Source organism: Ochlerotatus camptorhynchus, unplaced genomic scaffold (assembly GCF_037179485.1).
Source record: "Ochlerotatus camptorhynchus isolate MF236.1 unplaced genomic scaffold, CSIRO-AGI_Acam_v1.1 ptg000621l, whole genome shotgun sequence".
Classification (NCBI taxonomy): Eukaryota; Metazoa; Arthropoda; class Insecta; order Diptera; family Culicidae; genus Ochlerotatus; species Ochlerotatus camptorhynchus.
This window is the reverse complement of record NW_027041100.1, coordinates 810,331-834,177: the sequence shown is the minus strand read 5'-3', so window position 1 is coordinate 834,177 and position 23,847 is coordinate 810,331. Positions and strand designations below refer to the sequence as shown.

Genomic DNA, 23,847 nt, shown 5'->3' with positions numbered 1-23,847 from the left:
CCTGATCATCATCGAACTGACGGGGAAGAGAGCGTCAGAACAACATTCGAGCAAAAAGAAAATTATCAAATAACTATCATATGATATATGTAATTTCGTTCTAATTCCTCAATGTGGTGTAAATTAAACCTTTTCTGAAATGTTATTACTAGGACATTGCTTGCTATTTTCAGAATTCACACAAGCACAACATCAGCAGCTCTGATTATGAGAAAAACTAAAATACATACATTCGTGACGGCCTTCGGCGACAGTGTCGTATGACAGAGCCTGCCGTATGACATTTTAGTTTGGTACTGTAATTTGAAAACTTTTTTTTGCAAGTGTTGGAATCAAAAGCAGTCGATTCACAGCAAATGTGTCGACTACGGTGACCGCTTACAAGACTGGTCTCGACACGACTTTTATTCGCCTTCACCGTCGAGAGAACTTCAAGCAAAGATTGACAGTATATTATGGGAACTTTCGGCGGAGTGAAGAAATAGTACAAAGGCCATGTTTCACGCACATTCTGACGTCTGCTTACGGGATATCTCATAGGAGAGAAGAGCTACAGAGTCGCCGTCAACGCCAATTTTATCAAAAAGCGGATAAGTGAGCAAGAAAACGGTTGACAAGTTGCAGGGGTGTATTTTACTTTATGCTTCTTTCCCTTTAGAATCAGATTATACTCTAGATTGTAAAATTAACTTCTGAAGGGAGACGTAAACTGAAAAAAAAATCCGTAGAAACTATACAGATTTCCGTAGATTTTGCCTACGGATCCGTATTTCCGCAAAAAATTGTAAAATCCGTAGATCTACGGATATTTCCGTAGATCTGGCATCTCTGCTGACTCGACACTCGACTCATTCCTTCAACAGAGGCCGGTACCTCACCCAGTTTTTTAACGCTCATAGACCTAAAGAAGGATCTCACGAACACTAATACAGTGTAGCGGCCAAGCTAAAGGGCAATTAAAATGAGAGTTTTTGTACATTTTTCTCTCGTTACTCATAAATCAAATTCAACCTCTCTTCAACTTGATCTCCTGAGTCGCTATATGTATTGCTCCCTCGATTTCTCTCAAGGAATATTTGAAAACGCGCTCTATTAACTGCATAAAATGTTTCCCCGTAATGTGTCTAAGATAATGCTTGAATATATATTATATATATGAAATATGAAATGAAGAATGTTCCTTTTTTTAAATGATCTGTATTTCAAACATCTATGAAATTGGTAAAATCTAAATATAATACTACTCACCACAGATGCGACATCTCCACGCATCGTATTCGAAAAACATAACTCATCGGACTTTGTCATCCAACGCATTACCAGGACGCGATCAGATTGCTCCTTTTCGTCAAGACACATTTGCTTCACCGGATGCCGTTGACTCTCCCCTAAATGCTGAAGGACCGTTGGGCTATTCGAACACCAATTTCGAATCTCGAACCCTTCTCGTTTGTGAATCTCTCGGACTTCAGACACAACTTGTTTCACCTCATTCTAGGTGGAAAAGCTATCCAGATAGTCGTCAACATAGTGATTGAAAACTATCTCCTCAACAGCTCGTGGTAGCTCCTTCTCGAAAGATCTTGCGTTAGCGTTCTTGCCGTACTGTGCGATGGCTGGTGAACACGTCGCATCAAATGTAGCAACACAGACAAACAGACATAACTCTCATAAGTTGTTCATCGAACAAGCATTTAACGGTCAATTTGAAAGTATCTCAGTTGGTAGTACTGCCACCTGTGGCGCGCATAGTCAATTCCCTTGCGTTTGACGTTTACACACTACCGCCATCTGTTCAGCGTACTACCAAATATATCATATTAACAATATAATCCATTCATGCCTTTTCCAAATGTTGCAATGGTGACCCGCACTATATTACTTCACGCACCATCTAGTGTTGAAAAAGGTCAGCAACAATCATTCAATTACAATCGAGGGGTGCGAATACAGCACTTATTACAAAAGTAAGAGTCACATTATTTTCATTAATTACATTGTGTATATTATTTTAAAATTTGTCTGACATGTCACTGTTGTCATTAAATAAAATAAAATGCTGAAATACATTCATTTGAAATATTAAACAAATTTTCATTTGGTTTACCCCTCGTGACGATAAACAAATACATTGGTAGCCTTTTTGGCCATAGAGGTGCTTTTATCGCTAAAAATTCGGTTCGACAGCTAAGCGAAAGAGTGGATCATATTGTTAATATAATATATTTGGTACTACCCACCACAGTGTACTCAACAGATGGCGGTAATGTTTTAGCGGTGATGTTTTGCAATGAGAAATATTCAATGTGTTATGTCTGTTTGTCTGTGGTAGCAACTTCCATACTGAACACTTGAGGTTCTTCCGATGGGTCATCACGGAACAGGAAACTTTGTGCAGAACGATCCGCACCTCTCGTACTGACTTGATGGAACATCTCTTTCACGTCTGCACTTACGGCTGCAGTATATTGTCGGAACTGAAAGACTACGAAGCACAGTGAAGTTACCATGCCGGGTCCTTTTAGTAGAACCGAGTTTAAGGATATGCCATCCACTTTTGCGGACGCGTACCAGATTAATCGAAATGATACTCGTCAGTCTGCCGCAAGATGTTTTGCTTGAGCGCCGGATCCTTAGCCATTCTTCTCTCGAGACACTGGAGTCGCTTGACCGCCATAGGGTAACTGTCTGGGAATTCAAAGGCCTCTTCTCCCCCACACTCACAGATGTGAAAGCTGTGTTCTGCATTTTAACGGAAGCGCCAGTCGCAGGTTGTCGACACCGATGAGTAATTTGGGAACTGCGTTGTGATATCCTCGAACAGGAAGTCCAGCGAGGTGGGGGTAAATATTCATCAGCTCGTCGATTGGTAGACTCTGCATAGCAAGATCCAAAGCTTGGATCGTGCAAACGTCGTTCATTCTGTACCACTTAGAATTTCCGCAGCCGGAGATAAGGATCGCGATGCGCTGTGAGTCAAGTTCTTCCCTGGTCACGTCACACGTCCACTTCAAGCAGAGTGGCTTTTTGTACCCGGTAACGCCCAATTCCTTTGCCAAACTGCTTTCGATCATGGTTACGGATGACCTTTCGTATAAGAAGGCAAACGTTTTCACGCTTTTGAGACCATTGTGTCATGTAATCGGAAGTATGCGGAAAAGTAAAGACGGTATGGATGCTTTTTTGAGGTGATACTGTACATGCGACTCGCTGGTTTGTCTCTTGTACTTCGAATCGGAGCATGTAAGAGTGGATTGTGCCGATATTGACATCCATCGACCTCACAGCGTTTCGTACTTCGCCTGTGATTCGATAAGCAGGTTCAGCACAATTGACCACTTTGTCAAGCAGTTTTGGCGTGACTTTCTATCATCGATTACACAAAACTGGACCAACTAATTTCAATTTTTTTATGAAACGCCCAAATATTGGCTACTACCACGAGAAAGGTTCTAAAAGAAAAAGTCTCAAAATAATGTTTTATTTCAAAGTTCGAGTGGTATTAAACGTCATTTTAACTGCTTGAAGTAGTGGTTAGTTGCAAACTTTGCACTTTCTTCCAGCGGTCGTCGACCGGTAAGGCGGAGAATATTATGCAATCCTTTACGCGATGTCCTTCTCTTTTACACACCGAGCAATCCACCTTCCCCGCTTCAGCGTGAATTAAATTCCGATCTCGTGGCTTCGGGAGATCCTGTTTGCTGTAACGATCTTGCTTTGTTGCTGTTTTAGGAGCTCAAAATCATTTTGAATAAAGGCCCAAACGCAATGTGGGCGGAAGCGGAACGGAAAGTTTGACAACTGTCACAAATGGCATCAAGATGTCTAACAGAATTCGATTTGGTTCTAACTAGTTTTTAATCCGACAAGTAGGCTTACTAATATCGGGCTTTTCCGTTGCCGCTGCGGTTCCACTTCCGCCACAGAGAACAGACGTTCAAGTTCGGTCAGAAACTTGTGTTAAATAAGTGGGAACGTCGTCGTTACGTGGTGTTAGCATCTCCTGATTTTCTCTATAAATTTTCCACTTGACAACCTGATGGCGATGGCGTTGCACAAATTACACTAGACACTAAGTGCTAGTAGCGCCAAGTGGCAATTTTCAACAGAAAATTTATCGATACTAGCGCCAAATTGTGTTTTGCTGTGGCTAGCTGCGCGCACGCTGAGTAGATAGAAAGAAGATTGATGACGATTCTGAAGATTTCCTGCAAAAAGATGATGCACGATGCAAGTAGATGCGAGAAATGAAAGAAGATTTTTAGAAGATTGATTCGCTAGTGTAAGATTTGTTGAGCATCTAGACTTGAGATTTAGATGTGTCGCCCCCCTCGAGGAAATCAGGAGATGATAGCGCCACGTAACGGCGACATTCCCACCTATCTTTACACAAGTTTCTAGTGGAAGTCTGTTCTCTGTGTTTTTATGTTGTTAAAATGTAACCATAACATCACTTTTGCAACGAACGTAAAAATTATCTAACGGAATAATTGGGTTGTTTAACTTCGAAATGCATACTGATGTTTACACATCATCTGATAGAGCTTTGTTTTCTGAGCACAACGATATTTTTTATCGATCCCGTAGACATTTATCTCGAATTTTAAATCAAGATTTAAATTTTTGATCGTTGACACTAAATCTATCCGTTGACAGCTCACTCCCATACAAAGTCCCACCAAGGGCTACGATGGTGATTTTCGATAATGTAATCGTACTTATTTAATACCCTGGACAGACTATGGCTTATATCATGTAATATAAGCTGTCTTGCAATGAGCACTCATACATCTAGTTTTCACTGGAAATCCTTTGTATGAGTGCTCATTGCAAGACAGCCTATATTACATGATATAAGCCATAGTCTGTCCAGGGTATAACATAGTTCCAGTTTATACCCCGTTCACATTACAGCGTATATCACGTTATATACGCTGTCTTGCAATAAGCACTCATACATCTAGTTTTCACTGGAAATCCTATGTATGAGTGCTCATTGCAAGATATTACTGATATAGGCTGTAATGTGAACAGGGTATTACCAAAATTGATGAAATTTTGGATTTCGGTTCCATTTTTAATACAGATAACGAATATTAATAACCCAATTGATCACATCATTATTCCGCAAGGAAAGTGGAATTTCATGCGCCACTTCGATCTCGATACTAATGCAATCGATCTCCCCTAATAAAAATTGTATGGTTAATTTGCTTAACGACGTGTTCTGGGTATCATCCAAACCATTTGTGGAATGGTTCGATGATTTGGGTTATCGTTCGTTTATGGTTATTTTTTATTAGGTTTTCCCTTACCGATTTCTTAAGAACTGCATACTGGGTCAAGAAATGATAAAGTAAAGTCATTTCTTTGGCATTCGGTGTCCTATCCCGTAGCACGTAAAAACGTCATTACTTTTCAGCTGTATACCAGGCTTTACCATCGATTCTTCTATCGAAACAATAAGTTCTATGGTTATTTTATCGTTGTGCACAATACGATGTATTATAAATACAATAAATTCTATTGTATAGCTACAAAACATTTCATTGTACCTCTTTGCGAATTTGAGTGAATGAAACTCAAATTTGATTTGATTTAATCGGCTGTGTCAATCATTATAAATTAAAATAGCGTGCAGGAGAGCGTGCATGCACCCTACACGCTATTTCAAAACTACTCAAATTTGAGTAGAATCCACCCAGATCGGTCAAAACTGAACCTACCCAAAAATGGGTAATCTGTGTTGGGAGTGACAAAATGACAAATGAACAATGTCATTGGTATTTATAATGCATGTAAAAATATGGACGTAGTGCACCGCTTTGCTCGATTGGAACCACGCCACTGACAAGGCCTATACCAACAGCAGCGTTTGACAGTAGGTAGAATGTCCCGGGCTCAAATCGTTTATTTTGCTGTGCTGGGCCCGCTGTCACGCTATAACATGTTGCCTACGCGCCTACCACTGGGCTGATTGGAACCGATGTCAATCATACAAGGTCTGGAACAACAAACAGCTTGCTAGTGTTAGAAGCAAAAATGTTGTAAACATTGCTGAGCAAGCGTATGCCGATGTCACGGCAGCACAACATTCCATACTGCGATTAGCAGACGTGTCGTCAAAGAAAACAGCTGTTTCGTGTGAAAAGATAAACATTGCGATGAAATACGACCACTACTAGACATTTTCACATTTCACTAATCTAATACCAATAAGCCGGTTGGGCCAGACCTTGTATAATTGACATCGGATTGCACACGGATAGAAATCTCCTTTAAGCACCTTTCGGCAAATTTCCATTGTTGATTATTCATAAAATGTATAAGTCAACTAATAAGCAGACGCCTTGCAAAAAGTTAATAAAGATCATGTGTCAAACGAAATGTATAAGCGGTCACACATACCTTTTATGCATTCTAATTAATCATGTTTTGTTGTTTTTGACATCATCCACATCCAGAGGGCCAGTCACTTTCGAATGTATGGGAATGGTAGGAAACCATTTGAAAATGCATGAAAATTTTCAGTTTTTATTCATTATCGTCTTTATGGGCAGTTTTAGATGCACAAAAATTGCACGAGTACATTACTATGGTGATAAGGTAAACACTCGTTTATTTGTTTTCTTCTGTGAAAGCATGTTTAGTCACAAATCGTGGATTTTCTGATATTCTCCATACTGCAAAAATGATTTTCCTACCACTGAAGGGGCGACATCTATCGGATCTTCTACTCAAATCATATAATTAATTGATGAATCTACGCGAAACTGCACCAGTGCATGCGACACCTAGGTTTGAAATCCAAACCCACAAAAGTGATGATTCCATACGATTTGACAGCTAGTAAAACGTCATTATCATTTTCACATCATTTCCATCTGCTGGCCGACCGTAACGTAGATTCATCAATAGGACCTATGTGGTTTGTCTTATGGAATGTATAAGGCTGATGCTTTGGCAAAAATGTATAAGTGAAACACATGAATTAAATAATTGATTTTCGTTTCGTGCAACAGCTTCTTTCAGTTTTGCGGTGACAGTCGTCCATACTTTAACAGAGGACTTTAATGCAGTGCCATCTGTGGTTGTGTTCTAACGTTTTAGCACAACCATGCCCTGAACTGAAGTTCTGTCAAAACGCCGCTCCATTTTAGAACAAAACATCAGCGCTTGATTTTGTTGCTGGTGTGTGTGCACATTCGGGTTCAGTCGCTCCGAGGGGTGAATGGATTCGGCAAACGGTTGATGAAATATAATTTCCAATTTTTTTATGAAATGGAAAACCCTACTTAAAAAGCCTTTATAACATGAATCGAAACCATTTCAAAATACAATGCATTTAAAGCTTGTCATGTGAATTATTTTGCAACACAGCTTATATGCATGCGATCTTAAAATATGTTTTGTTTTTCTATGTTGTAATACCTATCATCCATCTGCTCCTGGATGCGTATGTGCATGTTGCATGAGTCGAGTGGAGTGAAGAAAAGTCAAAAGTGACTCTTGTGGCTGCCGCTGCGGGTGCATTTCGGATCTTCTGTTCGCGAAGAAAAAAGTACGATAAAAAAAAAATAAGTTTACGTCGCGTTTTGTTCCTTTCGGTTCGTTTAACCCATTAAAAAAAATCTATTCTGGTGCGAAAAAAACTGTTCGTTCCGTCGTCGTCGTCGGTATACCTAGTGGCAGTCCGGTCGAGGGTTGAAATTTTGCGTGCGTTAAAGAGTGATATTCGACGCCGGGGGGGTTCTCGGTAGGTCGTTCGGACAGTGCGGTGTAGGAGGAGAAAAACAAGTGCTGTTCCTGGAATTAAAACTAGAGAGGTGGAGAGGCAAGAAGGAAGCCAGTGCAAGGTTTGATTCTGTAAATTGAACTCAATTTTTTGTTTATCTTATCAGTATTATATTTTCACCCCGCTGCAAGGGCTGTTCTGCTTTGCATCATAATTATTGCTTTCAAAGCTGGAATAGTGTTTCATTCGCAAAAAAATGTGATTTTTTTCTTCTTTTGTGCGACAATATGTCAATCTATTTATTCTAATCTAATGTATGTTTTTTTCTTTTTTAGGCAATAATTCGTTCGCAGTACCGTTTCGTAATACATTGCAATGGAATCCAAATCGGCGGAGGATACCGTGAAGGACATTCCAGAATTAGCAGCTGAAGTAGAATCGGCGGCTGATGAGGAAGAGGTATCCCCATTAGAAGTAAAGCCAACTGCTGATGATAGCGAATCAGCTGCTGGAGATAGTGCCACCGCTACTACTGCCAATAAAGAAAAAACGGAAGAGAAGGACCGTAGGCCTTCGGAAGAGAAGAAAGACGATGAAGCCGGTGCTGGAGAGGAAACTAAGACTGACGAAGCTAGCAAAGTGGAATCGGTGGCTAGTCCTCGGCTGGACGATGAGCACGAAGAGAAGTTCGAAGACGCCGTCGATTCCGAAGAGAAGCTGCAGGGGGACGAGGTGAGTTTTTGATGAATCTAGTTGTTTCTTGGGATAGCTCTTACTTGGTATCGTTTCATGTCAACAGTCAGTTACGGGAGTGCATCACTGGTCACTGATTTGTAAGGAGTGATCCCATGCTTGATAAGCAAAAATTACATTTTTTGCCATTCCAATATCTTGAGCTTTGCTATAATAGTTCTTTTACAACGTTTTTTTTTTTTTTTTTTTGTCTTTATTTTAGAGATTTTTAGCCTGAGGCTAGTTCATCTCTTTTCTTTTACAACGATTTCTCTAACTTGGTCTTTCAATTTGTCATAAAGACGTAGAGCTGGTTGATGTGAAGCTTCCTATAAACCGCAACGGCAAGAACTGTACAAATGGGGGCCAACTTCACGACAGACGTCTTATGTTCATCATATTCTGGTTCGGGCTATTGTATTTTCCTTAATACGAAAAATCAACTTCGGCTACTAAGGAGTAACGTCACGTCACTTAGTCGGATAGCCAGATCTTGTTTAAGTCATTAATTCGTCTCCAACGGATTTCATCCAGTAGTTTTCAACCGGAAGGCCGTACAAATCTTTGAATGTCTGAGATGGCTTAGCAAACGGGTGCAACGGGATCTGTATTGGCTGAAACCAAAACGGATTTGAAACGTCTTCTCCAGTATATGAGAAGCAACACAAATGTTTCACTTACGACACCAAAACTGAACGTCTGTTCTTAGTAGTCTTGAAAGGTTTGCCAAGTGGTAAATCTCTGGATCAGATCAGATCAAAAATGAATTGACAAATTTACTTGGAATTGAGCTTGTCCTGGTGATTTGCGCGACGGGATTTCTTCACTTCAATTCAAGTGAACTGAACAATTTTAAGGCCTTGGAAAAGCCTCCACTATGCTCCATGTCCGAGTGAAGTGTTTCTGGAGGACTGATTTGGACAAAGTAAGATCTATCATTAAAAAGTTTCAAAATATCGAAGCTCCAGGTGATGATGGAATTTTCCATATCCTCATGAGAACGTAAGAGCAGAGAATTTGGCTGGGTTCACTACCATCCTGTTTAAACTGGACCAAGTAGCGGATACATTTAGCTGACGTTGAAGAAAGTGAAAGTCAGCTATCGAGCTGATTCTTAGGAAGATTTTGAGGTCATCTGCATATGATAACCGAGGAGCTTCGTTGACCAAATGCACGTCGTTGAAGTACAGTAGAAAAATCAACGGTCCCAAGTGAGTTCCCTGAGGTACACCTGATGTGGCGAAGAAGCTAGTCGAATACAGCGGATAGGTCTGAATAAATAGTTTGAACCCGATCCAAAATGCTTTCGGTAATATACGATGAGAGACTCAGCAGTGGGCTGTAGCGCGACCGACAGTAAACCCATGTTGATCAGCACTCAAATACTTCTTGCAATGGATGGGACAGCAACGGTTGCATATTCACTAGCTCACTAATAATAGCTTCGAAACGGCACTTAACGATGTAAATTATCGATAGTTATACACAGCTCGTTTCGTTCCCTTTTTGTGTTTAGGAAACATGTGCGCAAATTTCCAGCAGGATGAAAATATGCCACTGGAGAGAGACATGCGGAACAGACGATGAAACGGAATAAACAAACTAGCAATGTTTCTTCAAAAATACAGATGGAACTCCATCAGGTCCAGGATTGAAGGATGACTTGAGCAGAGTCACGGCCTTGAAAATCATCTCAACTTGTACGTTGCTTGCGTTGCTCGTTCACGTAGTTCCAAAAGGATTTCGGGTGTAGCTTAAGTTTGCGCTGGATGCCTCGATGGAATCTTGAAAAGCTTTCACGACTGACTCGCTAGTAAATCGGATTCAGTCTCAATGCTGCTCTTTTGATCGACTACGCAGTTCTCCCGTCTGCCAGGGAGGGGGTGAGAAATTTTGTGGTGAGCTCAGGATAATCGTCAAAATCGAGCACGAGTGACAATTAGAGGAGGGTGATGCGGAACTAGCTTAGTTAGTGCACAAGAAGCTGAGGAAATTAACGAATCCTTGTCCTGAGTGCTCACGAAGCAGAGGTGCAAACTACGATTATTTTCGTTAACTACATGGTTCATTTGCGAAAGCGTTGTCGAAAAGACTAATAGCTCATGCGTGAAATGTAGAGCTATCAGGATCTGCATACAGAAATCCGCTATGAGATGGACTCCACGAAACGCCTGGCAGATTGAAGTCACCCAAAATGATTATCTTATCAACTGGAGTGGCACTCTAGATAACTGTGAAAACTGATAGACACTGAGTATCGAGTACAGAGCGCATAGATATAGTTTTGATTGATTGATTGATGGCTGTCCAAACCTGCTCCACATAGTTCCATGCATCGTTCTCGATGGCCTTTGCCTCCAACCCGCCACGGACAGCTACAAGGACACCTCCACCAGTAGATTTACGGCTGTTGTTAGGATTCCGATCGCTACGAAAGACCTCGTAGTCAGGACCGAAGATTTGACTGGAAAGCGTTCGAGAATCGAGCCACTTTGCGCACAGGACAATTACATCGTAGCAACGATCCGATACAGCTAGGTGCTTCCATCTATTAACGTCCTTTTAAACAAACCACCTTGAGGAGGTGAAAATAGTTCATTCAGGACGGCCAAGGCGTAACCAGACCCAGCCGGTTAGCATCCCCAGGTAGCGATAATCACAGGCTACTTAGAGTTGGCTATAACCTTTTTGCTCTGTCATCGTCATCACGGGCACTACCGATGTATTGACAGTAGTGCTTTGGTGACAACGATGATCCCCCGTTCTTGTTCGCATTACTGACGGCAAATATCACCGCCAGCAACCCCACCGGGCACCGCGTGGAGGTAAGAATCGGAGTTCAGGTGCACAGAGGTCGCAAATCGCCGGTCAGGGCAGAACCCAACAACCATTGATAGGCGTTCTTATGCACCTGCTTTATCCGGCTATACAGCTAGGTGGTACTCATCAATACTCATCAAGAATTCAATCCACCGGGGTTTTGGTAGAAGATCACGACTGTTTTGCCTGGAAATCACAGATTCATCCATAGTGAGTGGCTTGGAAGACCTCTTCTCCACATCCGACAGCAGGTCCGGAACGATTATGACGGAGGAAGGCTGCTGATGGTAGGACTCAGATGGAGGGATTGGGGGCTTCAATGGGGCTTTCTACTGCGCGTTCCGGGTTCCCAGAATTGGGAGTTACAGAGGCATCATCACAGAGACTAAAATAGTTAAAAATTTGATCGGCATCAGGCAGTGAATGGCCAATATATTGATTGTACTTGCCTGTAGAAGCAAGCTGGAAGACTCCTGATCCACATCCAGCCACAGGTCCAGGACGACTATTCTGAGCGCTGGCAGGAATCGGCACAACTGGGCTGGAGGAACCAGGAGCTTACAAAAAGCGGTCTATTGTGCATCCCGGAGATGAATTAGGATTGTTCGAACAGTAAATGAGCAGTATCAGAAGTGCTTCTCAACTGGAAACAGCCGGTAGATGCTTGAAGCGTTGCTCTAGAACACGTAAGCTGATCAGGTAAATTACTGTAACTCATGTATGCATACTTGCCTTGAGACGATGGTTGGGAGACCCCACCATCGAACTCGGCCACAGGGCCAGAAAGTCTCTGATGGCAGAGAATAGACTGGATCGAGAAGTTCGTGGTCAATACACAACGCGGCACCAATTCTGAATGAGCATACTAGTCCGAAGATCGTGATGGTAGGCGTGTTCAAACGAGGCATCAACATGTTTTTTGAACCGTCCTCAAATTCACGGAACAAAATTCCTTTCGGCCATGTGTCCGATGTAAGAGCAACTTCGCGTAGTTTGGCAGCCAAGCTCGTAAGGCTGATGTCGGATCCTTTTTTGACTAACGGCACAACCTTAATCGGGTCCTCGCACACTGTACACTTCCTTTGACCAGCTTCTCGATTGATTCCGATTTCACGCTAAGATGTATACGAGAAAGGTACAGCCAAAACAGCTCGGTGGGTTCAGGGACAGCAAGGACCTCGGTAAAGACATTATCATCCGTTACTGCTTTAGTACCTCCAACAAGTGGTTTGCTGGTGAGCGAGCCTTCATCGCGGTGCCCTTCTAATGGCGGTTGACACATAAGATCGCCGGAACCCAAGTATGTTGGAGTTGTCAACGCGATTCGTTTCGACAGCTGAGCGATCTGCTGTCCTTGCTTAGCCATTTCCTTCTTAAAGCTCAGCTTGTGTGATTTCCTGTTTCAGTTTTGAACCGAGCACATTTCATCAGCTTTGCGCACTCGTTGCACATCCAAAACAAGTTCCAGCTAGTGTGGGAAATATTTAGGAAAGTCTTGTCCAACTTTGTGCCGCCGCACTTCAGGTGAATCATCCTGTCGCAAAACGCCATGCAGGAGTCGGATTCATCACCGCCTTTAACGCATTGGTCACAGGCGGACGTAATGCTGACTCAGTTTCCAAAACTAAGGAGGAGTTGGATTTTGCAGAGCGTCTGATATCGACAATAAGGTGATCCAATACCCGGTTCACATTACAGCCTATATCACGTCTTGCAATGAGCACTCATAGATAAGATTTCCAGTGAAAACTAGATGTATGAGTGCTCATTGCAAGACATCACGTGATATATAAGCTGTAATGTGAACGGCGTACAAGAGACGTTTCTCAATGGAACTGACAGCTAGAAATCTAGAGTGTGTGAGTAATCTGGTATTAATGGTGCTGAATGTAAACATAAACAAAGAAAATAAATTTATATGAGAGAACTCACCTCCAGGAACTAGAGAATCAGCGATAGACGTAACGTTAGCCACAGCGGGTGTTTCGGATTGGGAGAGAAACGCGTCCCGAAAGCAGGTTGTACCCAGCTTCAAAGCTGTAATATATTAAATTCGTAAGATAAAGTGTTGATCGAGTTCAAATAAATCCATCTTACGATTTCCTGTTCTCCTGTATTCTAACCCGAAACTATCTTCCGAATTTGGAAATTATTTAATTTCGTACTCGTAACAAGCTGTGATCATAGTTTGAATAGATAGTTTAGCATTTTAAATTCACATTATATCGTATGTACTTAATATTAAGTTTCTAATTTTAGGCAAAACGTCACGCAGTGCAAAGCTGAAGTAATTGCCACCTATATCAAATTTAGGATAAGTATTTTTTAAGAAAGTAAGATAAACAATAATTTACCTACTCACTTTGCTTTTACTGGTTCGTAAATTTATCTAATTAGCCTGATTAGATTGTAATTGAGCGTTACTTTTAAAAATTTAACTTCAATTTTCCTTGTGTTTATTCGTCTTTCCACGTTTGTGTTTTTTCTGTGTTAAACGATTTGTATGCTGCCTGTGACGTTTTAGAGCCACGTCACCCGTTGTACTCTCCCTGACGTTTTCGCTGACAGGTCTTGGGTGATACGGAACTCACCCAGCTACCAAACGAGACTGCCCTGTGGTTCCGCTACAGCGGGAGTAGTTAAGAAGGGGACATGGGAAGTCGTGCCAGAAGAATCCGGGAACGCTCATTTGACCATTAGCCTAGAGCTGGGAATGGAAAATCCAGTGGTGTATGGAACTTCGAAGAAGATAAATAAAGACAAATCAATAAGATTGCTCAACGCGAACCGGCCTCAGTACATCTTCGACCCGGGAAAAAATGCAGGATATCTTCGACGAAGCACTGGAGGAGGCATCATATGTAATCAGCAACAAGAAGAACAATTTTTTAAAGAAGTTTTGGAAGAAGGACATCGACGACCTGTATAACACCAAGATAATGGCGCTGCGCATGTACAATCGGGACAGATCAAGAACAAATTTCATCGAGCTACAATGAAGGAGGGCGATCTTTAAGAAGGCGTTAAGAAAAGAAAAGAGAGCATATGTGAAGGAACTGAAGGGGAAGATCGACGAAAATACCCCGGCAAGGCAGCTGTGGAACATTGTGAAGGGAGCCGACACTGGGTTGTCAGGAGGAAGAAAGAAAGTCATCGTGGTTGTCAGGAGGAAAAAAGAAAGTCATCGTAGCCAACCGAGAGATAGAAAGGGAGACGAACAGAAATACGACCCATCCCGAAGCCTGGAACCGATCAACTCAGTGTTAAAAAAACAGAATATCGCAAGTTGCAGAAATAAACGATCTCATTCCGATGAGATCTTTTGGTTTGTTTTGGTGGTGTGTCAACTATGTTGTGAACACCATTCATGAAGTGAAGGCTAAAAACCTGGAGTGCTTGGTTGCATTTCTAGATGTATCTAAGGCATTCGATTGCGTTAACACGAGTCAACTGCTGGTAACACTAAGGGATCAAGGAATTCCTGGGAAACTGATATCATGGCTGCACTGTTACTTGAAACGAAAGTTGTGAATGACGGATTAACCCAAGGGTACCCGCTTTCTCCCGTTCTGTTCAACCTCTGCACAGCTGCGATACATGAAGTAAACAACGAGGATTGCGAACTCGTGCAGTTCGCAGATGATTTCTCACTCATAGTAATGGGCCGATCGTTGGAAGAAGCGGCGGAGAAGATGAACGTGATATTGAGAACTGTTACGAGTAGACTTGAGGCGATAGGGCTGAAAATCAACCAAGCAAAAACGGCGATAATCCCATTCACAAGGAACAACACGGAACACATCAAAATTAGGATCCAAGGAGTAAATATAGAACTGGTGAATACACACGTCTATTTGGGCTTCACCTTAGACAGGGAACTGCGCCATCGAAAACACATAGAGGCAGTTAAAGAAAAAGCCAGCAAGAGGCTTCCACTTCTAAAAATCCTCGCAGGAAGGAATAGCGGCTCGAATCCAACTACACTAGTCATGATCGGTAATGCCTTGATAAGAAGCCGATTGGAGTAGGGTGCATCGATCTATGGAAGCGCAGTAGATACGAATCTCTGAAAAATCCAAACGATCCCAAATAGCATGTTGAGAACGGCCATGGGATATCTCAAATCAACACCAATTCACGTCTTGCTCTCGGAGACTGGTCAGGTACCGATGAAGGCTAGAAGCGAATGGCTGGCTAAACGAGAAATTATCAAGAGTGTGTATCATCAAAACCAGCTAGCGAGGTTCATCCAAAACACAATTTCCAGTGAACAGCACAACGGTTCCTACATCACGCAAATAGCGATCAAGCATGTTGACGTGGTAATGCAAATTCACCCTAAGGATAATGACATTGCATGCCAACTAAGACCACAGTTTGGAAGAAGCAGCTCTTTAAACATCACCCTGCCAGCGTTCATCACAGTCGTCCCGGTCCTGTGACTAGATGTGGATCAGGGGTCTCCCAGCTTGCTTCAACAGGCAAGTACAAATGTGATCAAGACAATTCTTCGCCTGATATGCCTTCAAGTTACAGCACGTCTTGCATTTCCAATGTTGCTTATTTCAATCCTGAACATCACGGTCTGCAGTCCACCGATGACGGCTTCCTTTATAACACCGATTCTGAACATACTGCACCGAATCATAGCTGCCACGTTTCTGAAACTGTCAGCCCAGAACGCATTGCCTACCGCCCCATGGAAGCCCCTAAGCCTCTCAACGCAGTCGTGTGTACTGATTCCTGCCATCGTAGTCGTTCTGGCCCTGTGGTTGAGAACGGTGAAGGGCACTTCCAACCTTCGATTTCAGGCAAGTATGCGTTTATTGAAACCAATTCCTCGCCTGATCAGCCTCCACGTTTCAGCGCAACGTCTTCTTCACCACCGACTGAACCTTGCCTTTCCGATTGCCAACCTATGTTATCCGATGGACTTGTGGTGTATTATCAAAATGTTCGTGGCTTGCGAACTAAAATTGACGACTTATTCTTGACTGCTGTTGAGTCCAACTACGATGCAATAGTTCTTACCGAGACCTGGCTAGATGATCGAATTCACTCAGCACAATTATTTGGCAGTAGGTTCTCAATTTTTCGTAATGACCGTAACCGGAAGAACAGTGCCAAATCACGCGGTGGTGGCGTCTTGATTGCAGTTTCCAAACGACTGAACTGTTGCCTCGATCCTGCTCCGGTTAGTACTTCTCTTGAGCAGTTATGGGTGAATATTACGACGTCACACAACACGATAAGCATCGGCGTTATGTACCTTCTTCCTGACCGTAAATCTAATTTGAGCTGCGCTGAGAACCATATCAGTTCCATTGGTGCTGTATTGTCCCGATTATATCACAACGATCTAGCTCTGCTATTTGGCGACTATAACCAGTCTGGGCTTGTTTGGAATATTTCCGCGAATGATCATCCAACCATTGACATTCTTCGGTCGTACATGCCTGCTTCCTGCTGTGCTCTTTTGGATGGTTTTAGCCTGCATGGCTTAATGCAAATTAATTCTGTACCAAACAGAAACTCTCGGCTGCTTGATCTTGTGTTGGTGAAGGAAGCCGCCGCACTAGAGTGCAGTGTCGCTGAGGCATACGAGCCTCTGATACATCTAGACGCCGATCATCCAGCGTTGGAAGCATTCAAAAATCGATCAGTTCCTGTTCTCTATGAAAACATCGTTGATGTACAAAGCCTGGACTTTCGTAGAACTGACTACGTCGCATTGAATCACTCACTGGCCCAGGTAGATTGGCAGTCGCTTGACTTGTGTTCGTCCATTGATGAAGCCGTTAACTATTTCGACGAAGTTGTTAGCCGATTAATAATGGATTGTGTGCCTCTGAGGAGACCTGCTCCAAAACCTGCATGGTCAAATGCACGACTACAACACTTGAAGCGTGTGAGATCGAAGGCTCTTCGAAAATACAGCCAGTCCCGTAATCCATTCACCAAGCGATTATTTTCGTTAGCAAGTAATTGCTACCGAATGTACAACCGTTTTCTATACAAGAAGTACTCAAGACGTATGCAGACCAATCTCCGGCGTAATCCTAAGCTATTCGGGACGTTTGTGAAGACAAAAAGGCGATAAAAGAGCCAACACTTCTTTAGAGAAATGTAACCTCCTGGCTGAGCATTTCAAGAGTGTTTTCAACGATTCAACTGCATCGTTAAGCCAAGTTGCGGAAGGGATCAGAGATACTCCCAGTGACGCGTTCAGCTTTGATATTTTCACGGTCACATTGGACCTCGTCGACTCTGCCATCCAGAAGCTGCATTTCTCGAACGATGTTGGGCCTGACGGCATTCCATCGTCCATACTCAAAAAATGCTCAACAGAGCTTTCCTCTCCGCTTTCAAAGCTGTTCAATATTTCGTTACAACAAGGTGTATTTCCCTCTCGTTGGAAATCTTCGTTCATGTGCCCGATTTTCAAGAAAGTAGACAAACAAAATGTGGAGAATTACCGAGGAATTACTTCACTTTGTGCCTGCTCGAAAGTATTCGAGATAATCATCAACGACGCTTTATTTACCAGCTGTAGAAACTACATTTCTCCTGATCAACATGGTTTTCACCCCAAACGTTCGGTCTCAACAAACCTCGCTCCTTTCTTTTCCCTATGCATACGGAATATGGAGGCAGGGGTACAGGTGGACGTCGTATACACGGATCTCAAGGCTGCTTTCGACCGGGTTGATCATGCCATTCTAATTGCCAAACTCGAGAAGCTTGGTGTTTCTCATGGACTCACTTGTTGGTTTGAATCGTATCTTACCAATTGAGAGCTTTGTGTGAAAATCGGGTCTGATCAATCGGAATATTTTTCAAACAACTCAGGCTTCCTCAAGGCAGCAAAAAAAGATCTGAATCACTTGCTTTATATGTGTCACAAATACAATAACATTCGCTGCAATTTTCCGGCGTTGGAATATTGTAAGTCTCTGGAATACATACTAAAAGAAATAAAAAAATAGCAAAATTCATCAAACTCTGCAAAATACAAATTTAAATTAAAAACATTCCAACTGGCAACAATGCTACTTCGACAACACCGAGGCGAGATGGACCAAACTATGGACTTAGCCGTCTGTAAAGACAATCACAAAGGAAAAAAATCATTTGAGAATAAACTGCCAGTTCTACTGTGATCGGTCAAAAGTTCTTGGTAAACAAAAAAGTCAGCTGATCGCAACTGTCACGTGGACAGCCTTATAACAAAACAGTAAACACTACAAGATGTTCGGTTAGATAATTTTTTCACTGTTTTCACATCACAAACTATGCTATTATATTTATATATTGCTATTACGATGCAACTTATTTTGAGTATTCCAGTTGATCTCATTTTAGTTGACTTAACAGTTAACACAGAAAACATGAGAGCTGCATTTCACATTGTTGGATCAATCCGAATGGTTTCGGCTTTCAATGAAATTAATTTGATTACTGATTTTGTATTCCTAGTATTTAATTGAATACGGGCCTGAACGATTTCAGTTCAAATCTCACCCCGCATAAGTCACGAATGATCTAAAATCTACATAGAGCTAGAATTAGGGCGTAACAGCCTTTGTAAACAATGACTTCTCTCGTTGATTTTTAGGAATGCAAGGCACGCCAACACATACCAACATATCCATCGGGTAGGAGAAGTCCTCCTCTACTCGATAGTGATGTCGATTTGCCAGGGAGAGGTATTCGAGCAATCATCGTGTGAAGTCATTGTTTAAAAAGCTGTTACGCCCTCATTCCAGCTCTATCTAGAACTGTTCAATGTTACATGCAATCCTTATGGGTCGTGGGACATTTAGGCGTATATTGACAGTACTGTTGTTGTGTCCTTCCTTCTTTGGTTGTTGTCAACTTCCTTAGGATTAAAGTTTACATACCTATAAATCACATGTTTTTAAGACCATCATTACAGATATTTCCCTACCTACACTGAATACAAAACCAACTCAGAGAGTAAGTCACTTTTACTCATTCGTATGAAGCAATTTAATTTGTAAAAGCGTAGGAAACTCATGCGCTGAGAGACCTACGTTTGTTTTAGAAATGAATCCATCCGAATGATTAAAAGTGACTCATTCTCCGAATCAGTTCCAATGATGCGCCACTATCTTTCAACCGAAATATTGGAAATTTTTCTATCAACATTATTATATTCCTGCCCCAAAAGCGCCTGTCACATAAACGTCTTCTTCTTACCCCTGCAGGCCACCGAACCCGCCAAAGACTCGCTTTCGGATGCGACCTTGACTTCTGTGTCCTCCAGCAGCGTCCTGAAAACGTCCCCCTCCGAATATCTACCCTCCCTCGGGGTAGCCAAATCCTACGAAATCGAAGACTCGCCAGAAAAATCTCCGAACAAACCGGCAACGCCCAGTTCCGTTGCCAAGCCCCGGCCGGGGCCGTCGTCGGTGTCGTCGACAACGATCAGGCAACTATCGACGATCAAAAGTCCCGAAATCGAAACCGTCGAGTTGGACGATGACGACGATGATGATGAGGATGGATACGACGCGGAAGAGGTCGCTATCGCTGTTGCGGCTGCCCGATATGACGACGAGGAGGACGATTTTGAAGAGGACGATGAAGATGACTACTTTGAGGATCCGGATAGCGACGATAAGGATGTGAGTCAAGTCATTCAGGGTGCAATCGATGAGATGAATGCGATAGACGATCAGGAATCCGGGGAGGACGACAAGATGGATGTCAGTTCCGATGAGGACGATTACAGTGAAGACGATGACCAGCCAAGTGTTGTGGTGCCAAGGAGTGTCCTGAGTGGTAAGCGGAAGAGAGACGATTACTCGGAAGAAGAGGAAATTTACGATAACGATGAATATATAGACGAACCGGAGGAAGATGAAGATGATGATGGCGAAGTGGAAGAAGTGATTGAGTTAGATGGCAGAGAAGGTGGAAGAAAGCCTTTGGTTTCGATGGGACAAATAAGTGTGGAAGATGAAAGTGATGAAGACGTAGTGCTGCAAGAGAAGAAAAAGTCCCGAAAGGTGAAATACAAATCCTACGAGCAGAAGGTGATGGCTAGGATTCGACGAAGGACCTACAAATTGTAAGTACCATCCTGAGCGGCAGCTCGCTGTTGCAATCATCATCCTGTGTTGCATTTTAGTTGGTTGGTCTCTCTTTCACCGTGGAAAGGTCGACCTCAATGACCAACCAACCCGAAAATTGTTTAGTTTATGCGGTTGCTGCTGGGCTGGCTCGGGAGTTGAAGGTTACCGCCGACGACCGGTGAGAGCAAGTAAACGATTCGAAACATTCATTCAACCTTAAACATTTCGATGTTGTTGTTGCTCTCCGTTACTCCTCGTTACTGACGATGCGGTTGGTGGCTGCTTTTGAATTGTGCTTTTGCACTCTACCTTCCAAAATTTCGTTGTTTGCCCCGAAGCTTTTCCATTCATAGTATAAGCTGACTATTATTACCGAGCCAGCGGGGAAAGGTTAGCTACTGGAAATGGGACCGCTATCGGTCCTTAAACTGCTTGCTTTGTGTATCGTTGGAAGTACTCCGACCTTGGGTTGTTTATTTCGAGCTACACATCGTTGCTGGTTTGTCTATTATTTGGTTGCCAACCCGGAGACGGAATGTGTTTTATGAACGAATTTTTAATTTTTATAAGCATACATATATATATCGGCGCTTGCATGCAAGCGAAAGGACCGGGGTCATGTGGCATTCGCTATCCGTTTTCTTGACACGAACGAAAATGCAGTGAAAGTGTTGAATCATAGAAAAGTCGTATTTACTATGTGTTTGATAGTACGATAGGGTGAATATGCGATTACGAGACCTAATGGCTGGCACGCTTGATTGAAAAACTACATCGGTATATGGTCATCGGATGCAGCGATAATGTCGCAGTGGAAACCAGGAGAAAATTATCAGTTGAATATATTATCAGAGAAAATGAAAAAAAAAAATTTGTTAGGACGCTCGCAATGCTCTTGTATTTTATATAGACTGTTTCAATTTGAAACTAGAACAGAAACGCACCCCTTGCCACGCTGAGTTGCAAATTAATTTTTCGAGCACTATTTTGCACCACATTTGCAACTGCTCGATTATTCGGTTTTATTTCTCAGCGGGTTTAAAACAAGAATGGAAATCTGTTTCAAATTTCTTTGAAATAAAACATTATTTTGAGACTTTTTCTTCAAGAACCACGAGAAAAGTAGCCAACATTTGTGCGTTTCATTTAAAAAAAATAGAAATTCGTTGGTCCAGTTTTGTGAAATTGCTGGTAGAACTTCTTATTCTTCTTGTTCGCATTGCAAGCTTATTGCTTAGCGCATATTAGCTTATTGTGTGCTCTCAACTTAGTGTTCTAAATGCACTTCCACAGTTATTAATTGAGAGCTTTCGATGCCAATACCAATGCATGAATTATTTGTATATTGTGTGGCAAGCACAATGATACTCTATGCCCAGGGAAGTGTATAATTGAAGTTTAGCGTGGCGTCGCCCGAACCTCAATCTACCTGTTCAACAACTTTCAAAACGTAAACAAACAAAACAATATTGGTTATAATGGATACAAATCAGTGAAACTAGAAGACCCTATGCCCTTTGAAACTGATTTGAATGTAAACATGACCCTAAATAACGTTTTCAAAGTTGTTGAACAGGTAAAAAGTGAGGTTACGCGACGCCACTTAGGTAATTTCAAAGTAGTGAAAGGTATTTCATAAAAGATCGGGGAAAATCTAGTAGGTAGTTCTAAGAATTTCATAGTATATTATAGATCTTCATGGAAATCCATGGTTCTTCACTGAATTTCATTCTCCCATATGATACCAGGCTGCTCAGAAATTATTGCAATGATCTACATGTGTTCTAAGCTCTCCATGAAGTCTTTTAGCTATTTTTTTTTAACCTTCGGGTTGACCAGGTATCATTCTGAAATTTATCCAACAATCTAAATCAAATCTCTCAGATATCCTCTCATATGATACCAGACAACTAATAAATTATTCCATGCGTTTTTTTAGATGTCTATAAAGTCCTCTGGATACTTTTTCAAGACTTCAGGTTGATTAGGAAAGCCGGCGCCAGTGGTTCAGTGGTGAGCGTGACCGCTTTCTCACCCCAATAGGTCTGATTCATAAAAATCTCTGGTCACGTCTTCCTTCGGAAGGGAAGTAAAGCTGTTGGTCCCGGCCCATGTGTGTTTGAATGGGTGCGATATTCTACGCAGGTGTGGAAGCTGCCTTCCTGCACATTCGGTTGCTGTCAATGGATGGCTATTGATGTCCGTCGGTGATTTGCACTAGACTGCAGAACAGAGATCGACGTTAAATAAAGCAATGCAGAATGAAGATTGATCAGGTACTATTCTGATGAAGATCTCAAACTATAGAACAACAATTCAAATCACACCTCCCAGATATTCTCTCATGATACCAGGTGAATCAAAAAATATTCCAAAGATCTTCAGGTAATCATAGATCTCCAAAAACTACTGTCTTCAGGTTGATTTAGTATAATTCTGAAGATCTTCAACTGCCCAACAATTAAAATCACGTCTCTCAGATATTCACTCACAATACCAGGTTACTCAGAAATTGCTTTAAAGACCATCAGGTGATCAGCGATCTCCATAAATAATCATACTTTCTTTACATGTTTCGTCAGTAGAATCGTTCTTGTGGTTCGAACTCGTTACCTGATACTGGATTACGAATCACCGAAGCAAACAAAATTTGCACACGCACACATATGAAGGGATGAATACCAAACACCGTTGAAAACTGCGCAAATTTTAGAACTGTCGAGTAGTTTCAAACAATTTTGAAACTCGGCATTGCGAAACCACCGTATACTTGTATTTTTGAACTATCATTTGTATTCAACTGGTCAAATAAAATTTTAAAAATTTGTTGTTCAGCAAGCTTCTGATCGATATTGTGATGAATAGGGGAAATGGCTCTAATGTTGGCCTATGGATCTAAGATTGGGTCCATCGCTAAAAATCTGCTATTTATCAATTTTATCTAGATGAACGCGTCATTCTGACGGTACTAATGGATATTTTTGGTCGCTTTTGGAAATTTAGTCGATTGCTGTATTTGTGCATGGGCCCAAATTAGGAGCATTTAGGCCGACATTAAATCCATTTCCCCTATATGTATTTAGAAGTGAATGTAAACAATTTTTCGAAAATGATTTTAGTAGATTTTTTATTTCTTCAGTGGCATCACCCTAACCTCAATCTACCTGTTCAACAACTTTCAAAAGGTAAACGGATTTTGCTTCTAATGAATACAAATTAGTGCCACTAGAAGATCCTGTGTATTTTGAAATTGATTGGAAAGTAAATATGTCACATTTTAGTGTCTAGGGCACTATTTTCAAGCTACTGTTTTCATCCAAAAGTCACGAAAGTCACTATTTCTTAAAATGTAGTCACTAAAGTCACTTTTTTACGACCAATAATGATGAGGGTAAAGAATTTGTATTTGAAAATCACTTTAAATCACAGCTTGATTTGGCAACCATTTTGTGTTACAAAGAT

General features: G+C 41.8%; 1 protein-coding gene across 4 annotated transcripts in view; it reads left to right on the top strand.

Moving 5' to 3' along the window:
• The first annotated feature begins 7,549 nt into the window (after positions 1-7,549).
• LOC135714137 (probable serine/threonine-protein kinase kinX) overlaps positions 7,550-23,847 on the top strand; it is a 174,153-nt gene continuing 157,855 nt past the window's right edge. For 2 of the 4 annotated variants that reach the window (XM_065237418.1, XM_065237416.1), the window contains exons 1-3: positions 7,551-7,856; positions 8,071-8,467; positions 19,516-20,381. In XM_065237418.1, the coding sequence (XP_065093490.1) occupies positions 8,111-8,467; positions 19,516-20,381 (1,223 nt within the window). In that variant the 5' untranslated portion in view covers positions 7,551-7,856; positions 8,071-8,110. Of the gene's footprint in view, positions 7,867-8,070; positions 8,468-19,515; positions 20,382-23,847 lie in introns of all 4 variants that reach the window. The other 2 variants (XM_065237419.1, XM_065237417.1) reach the window with 2 other exon arrangements.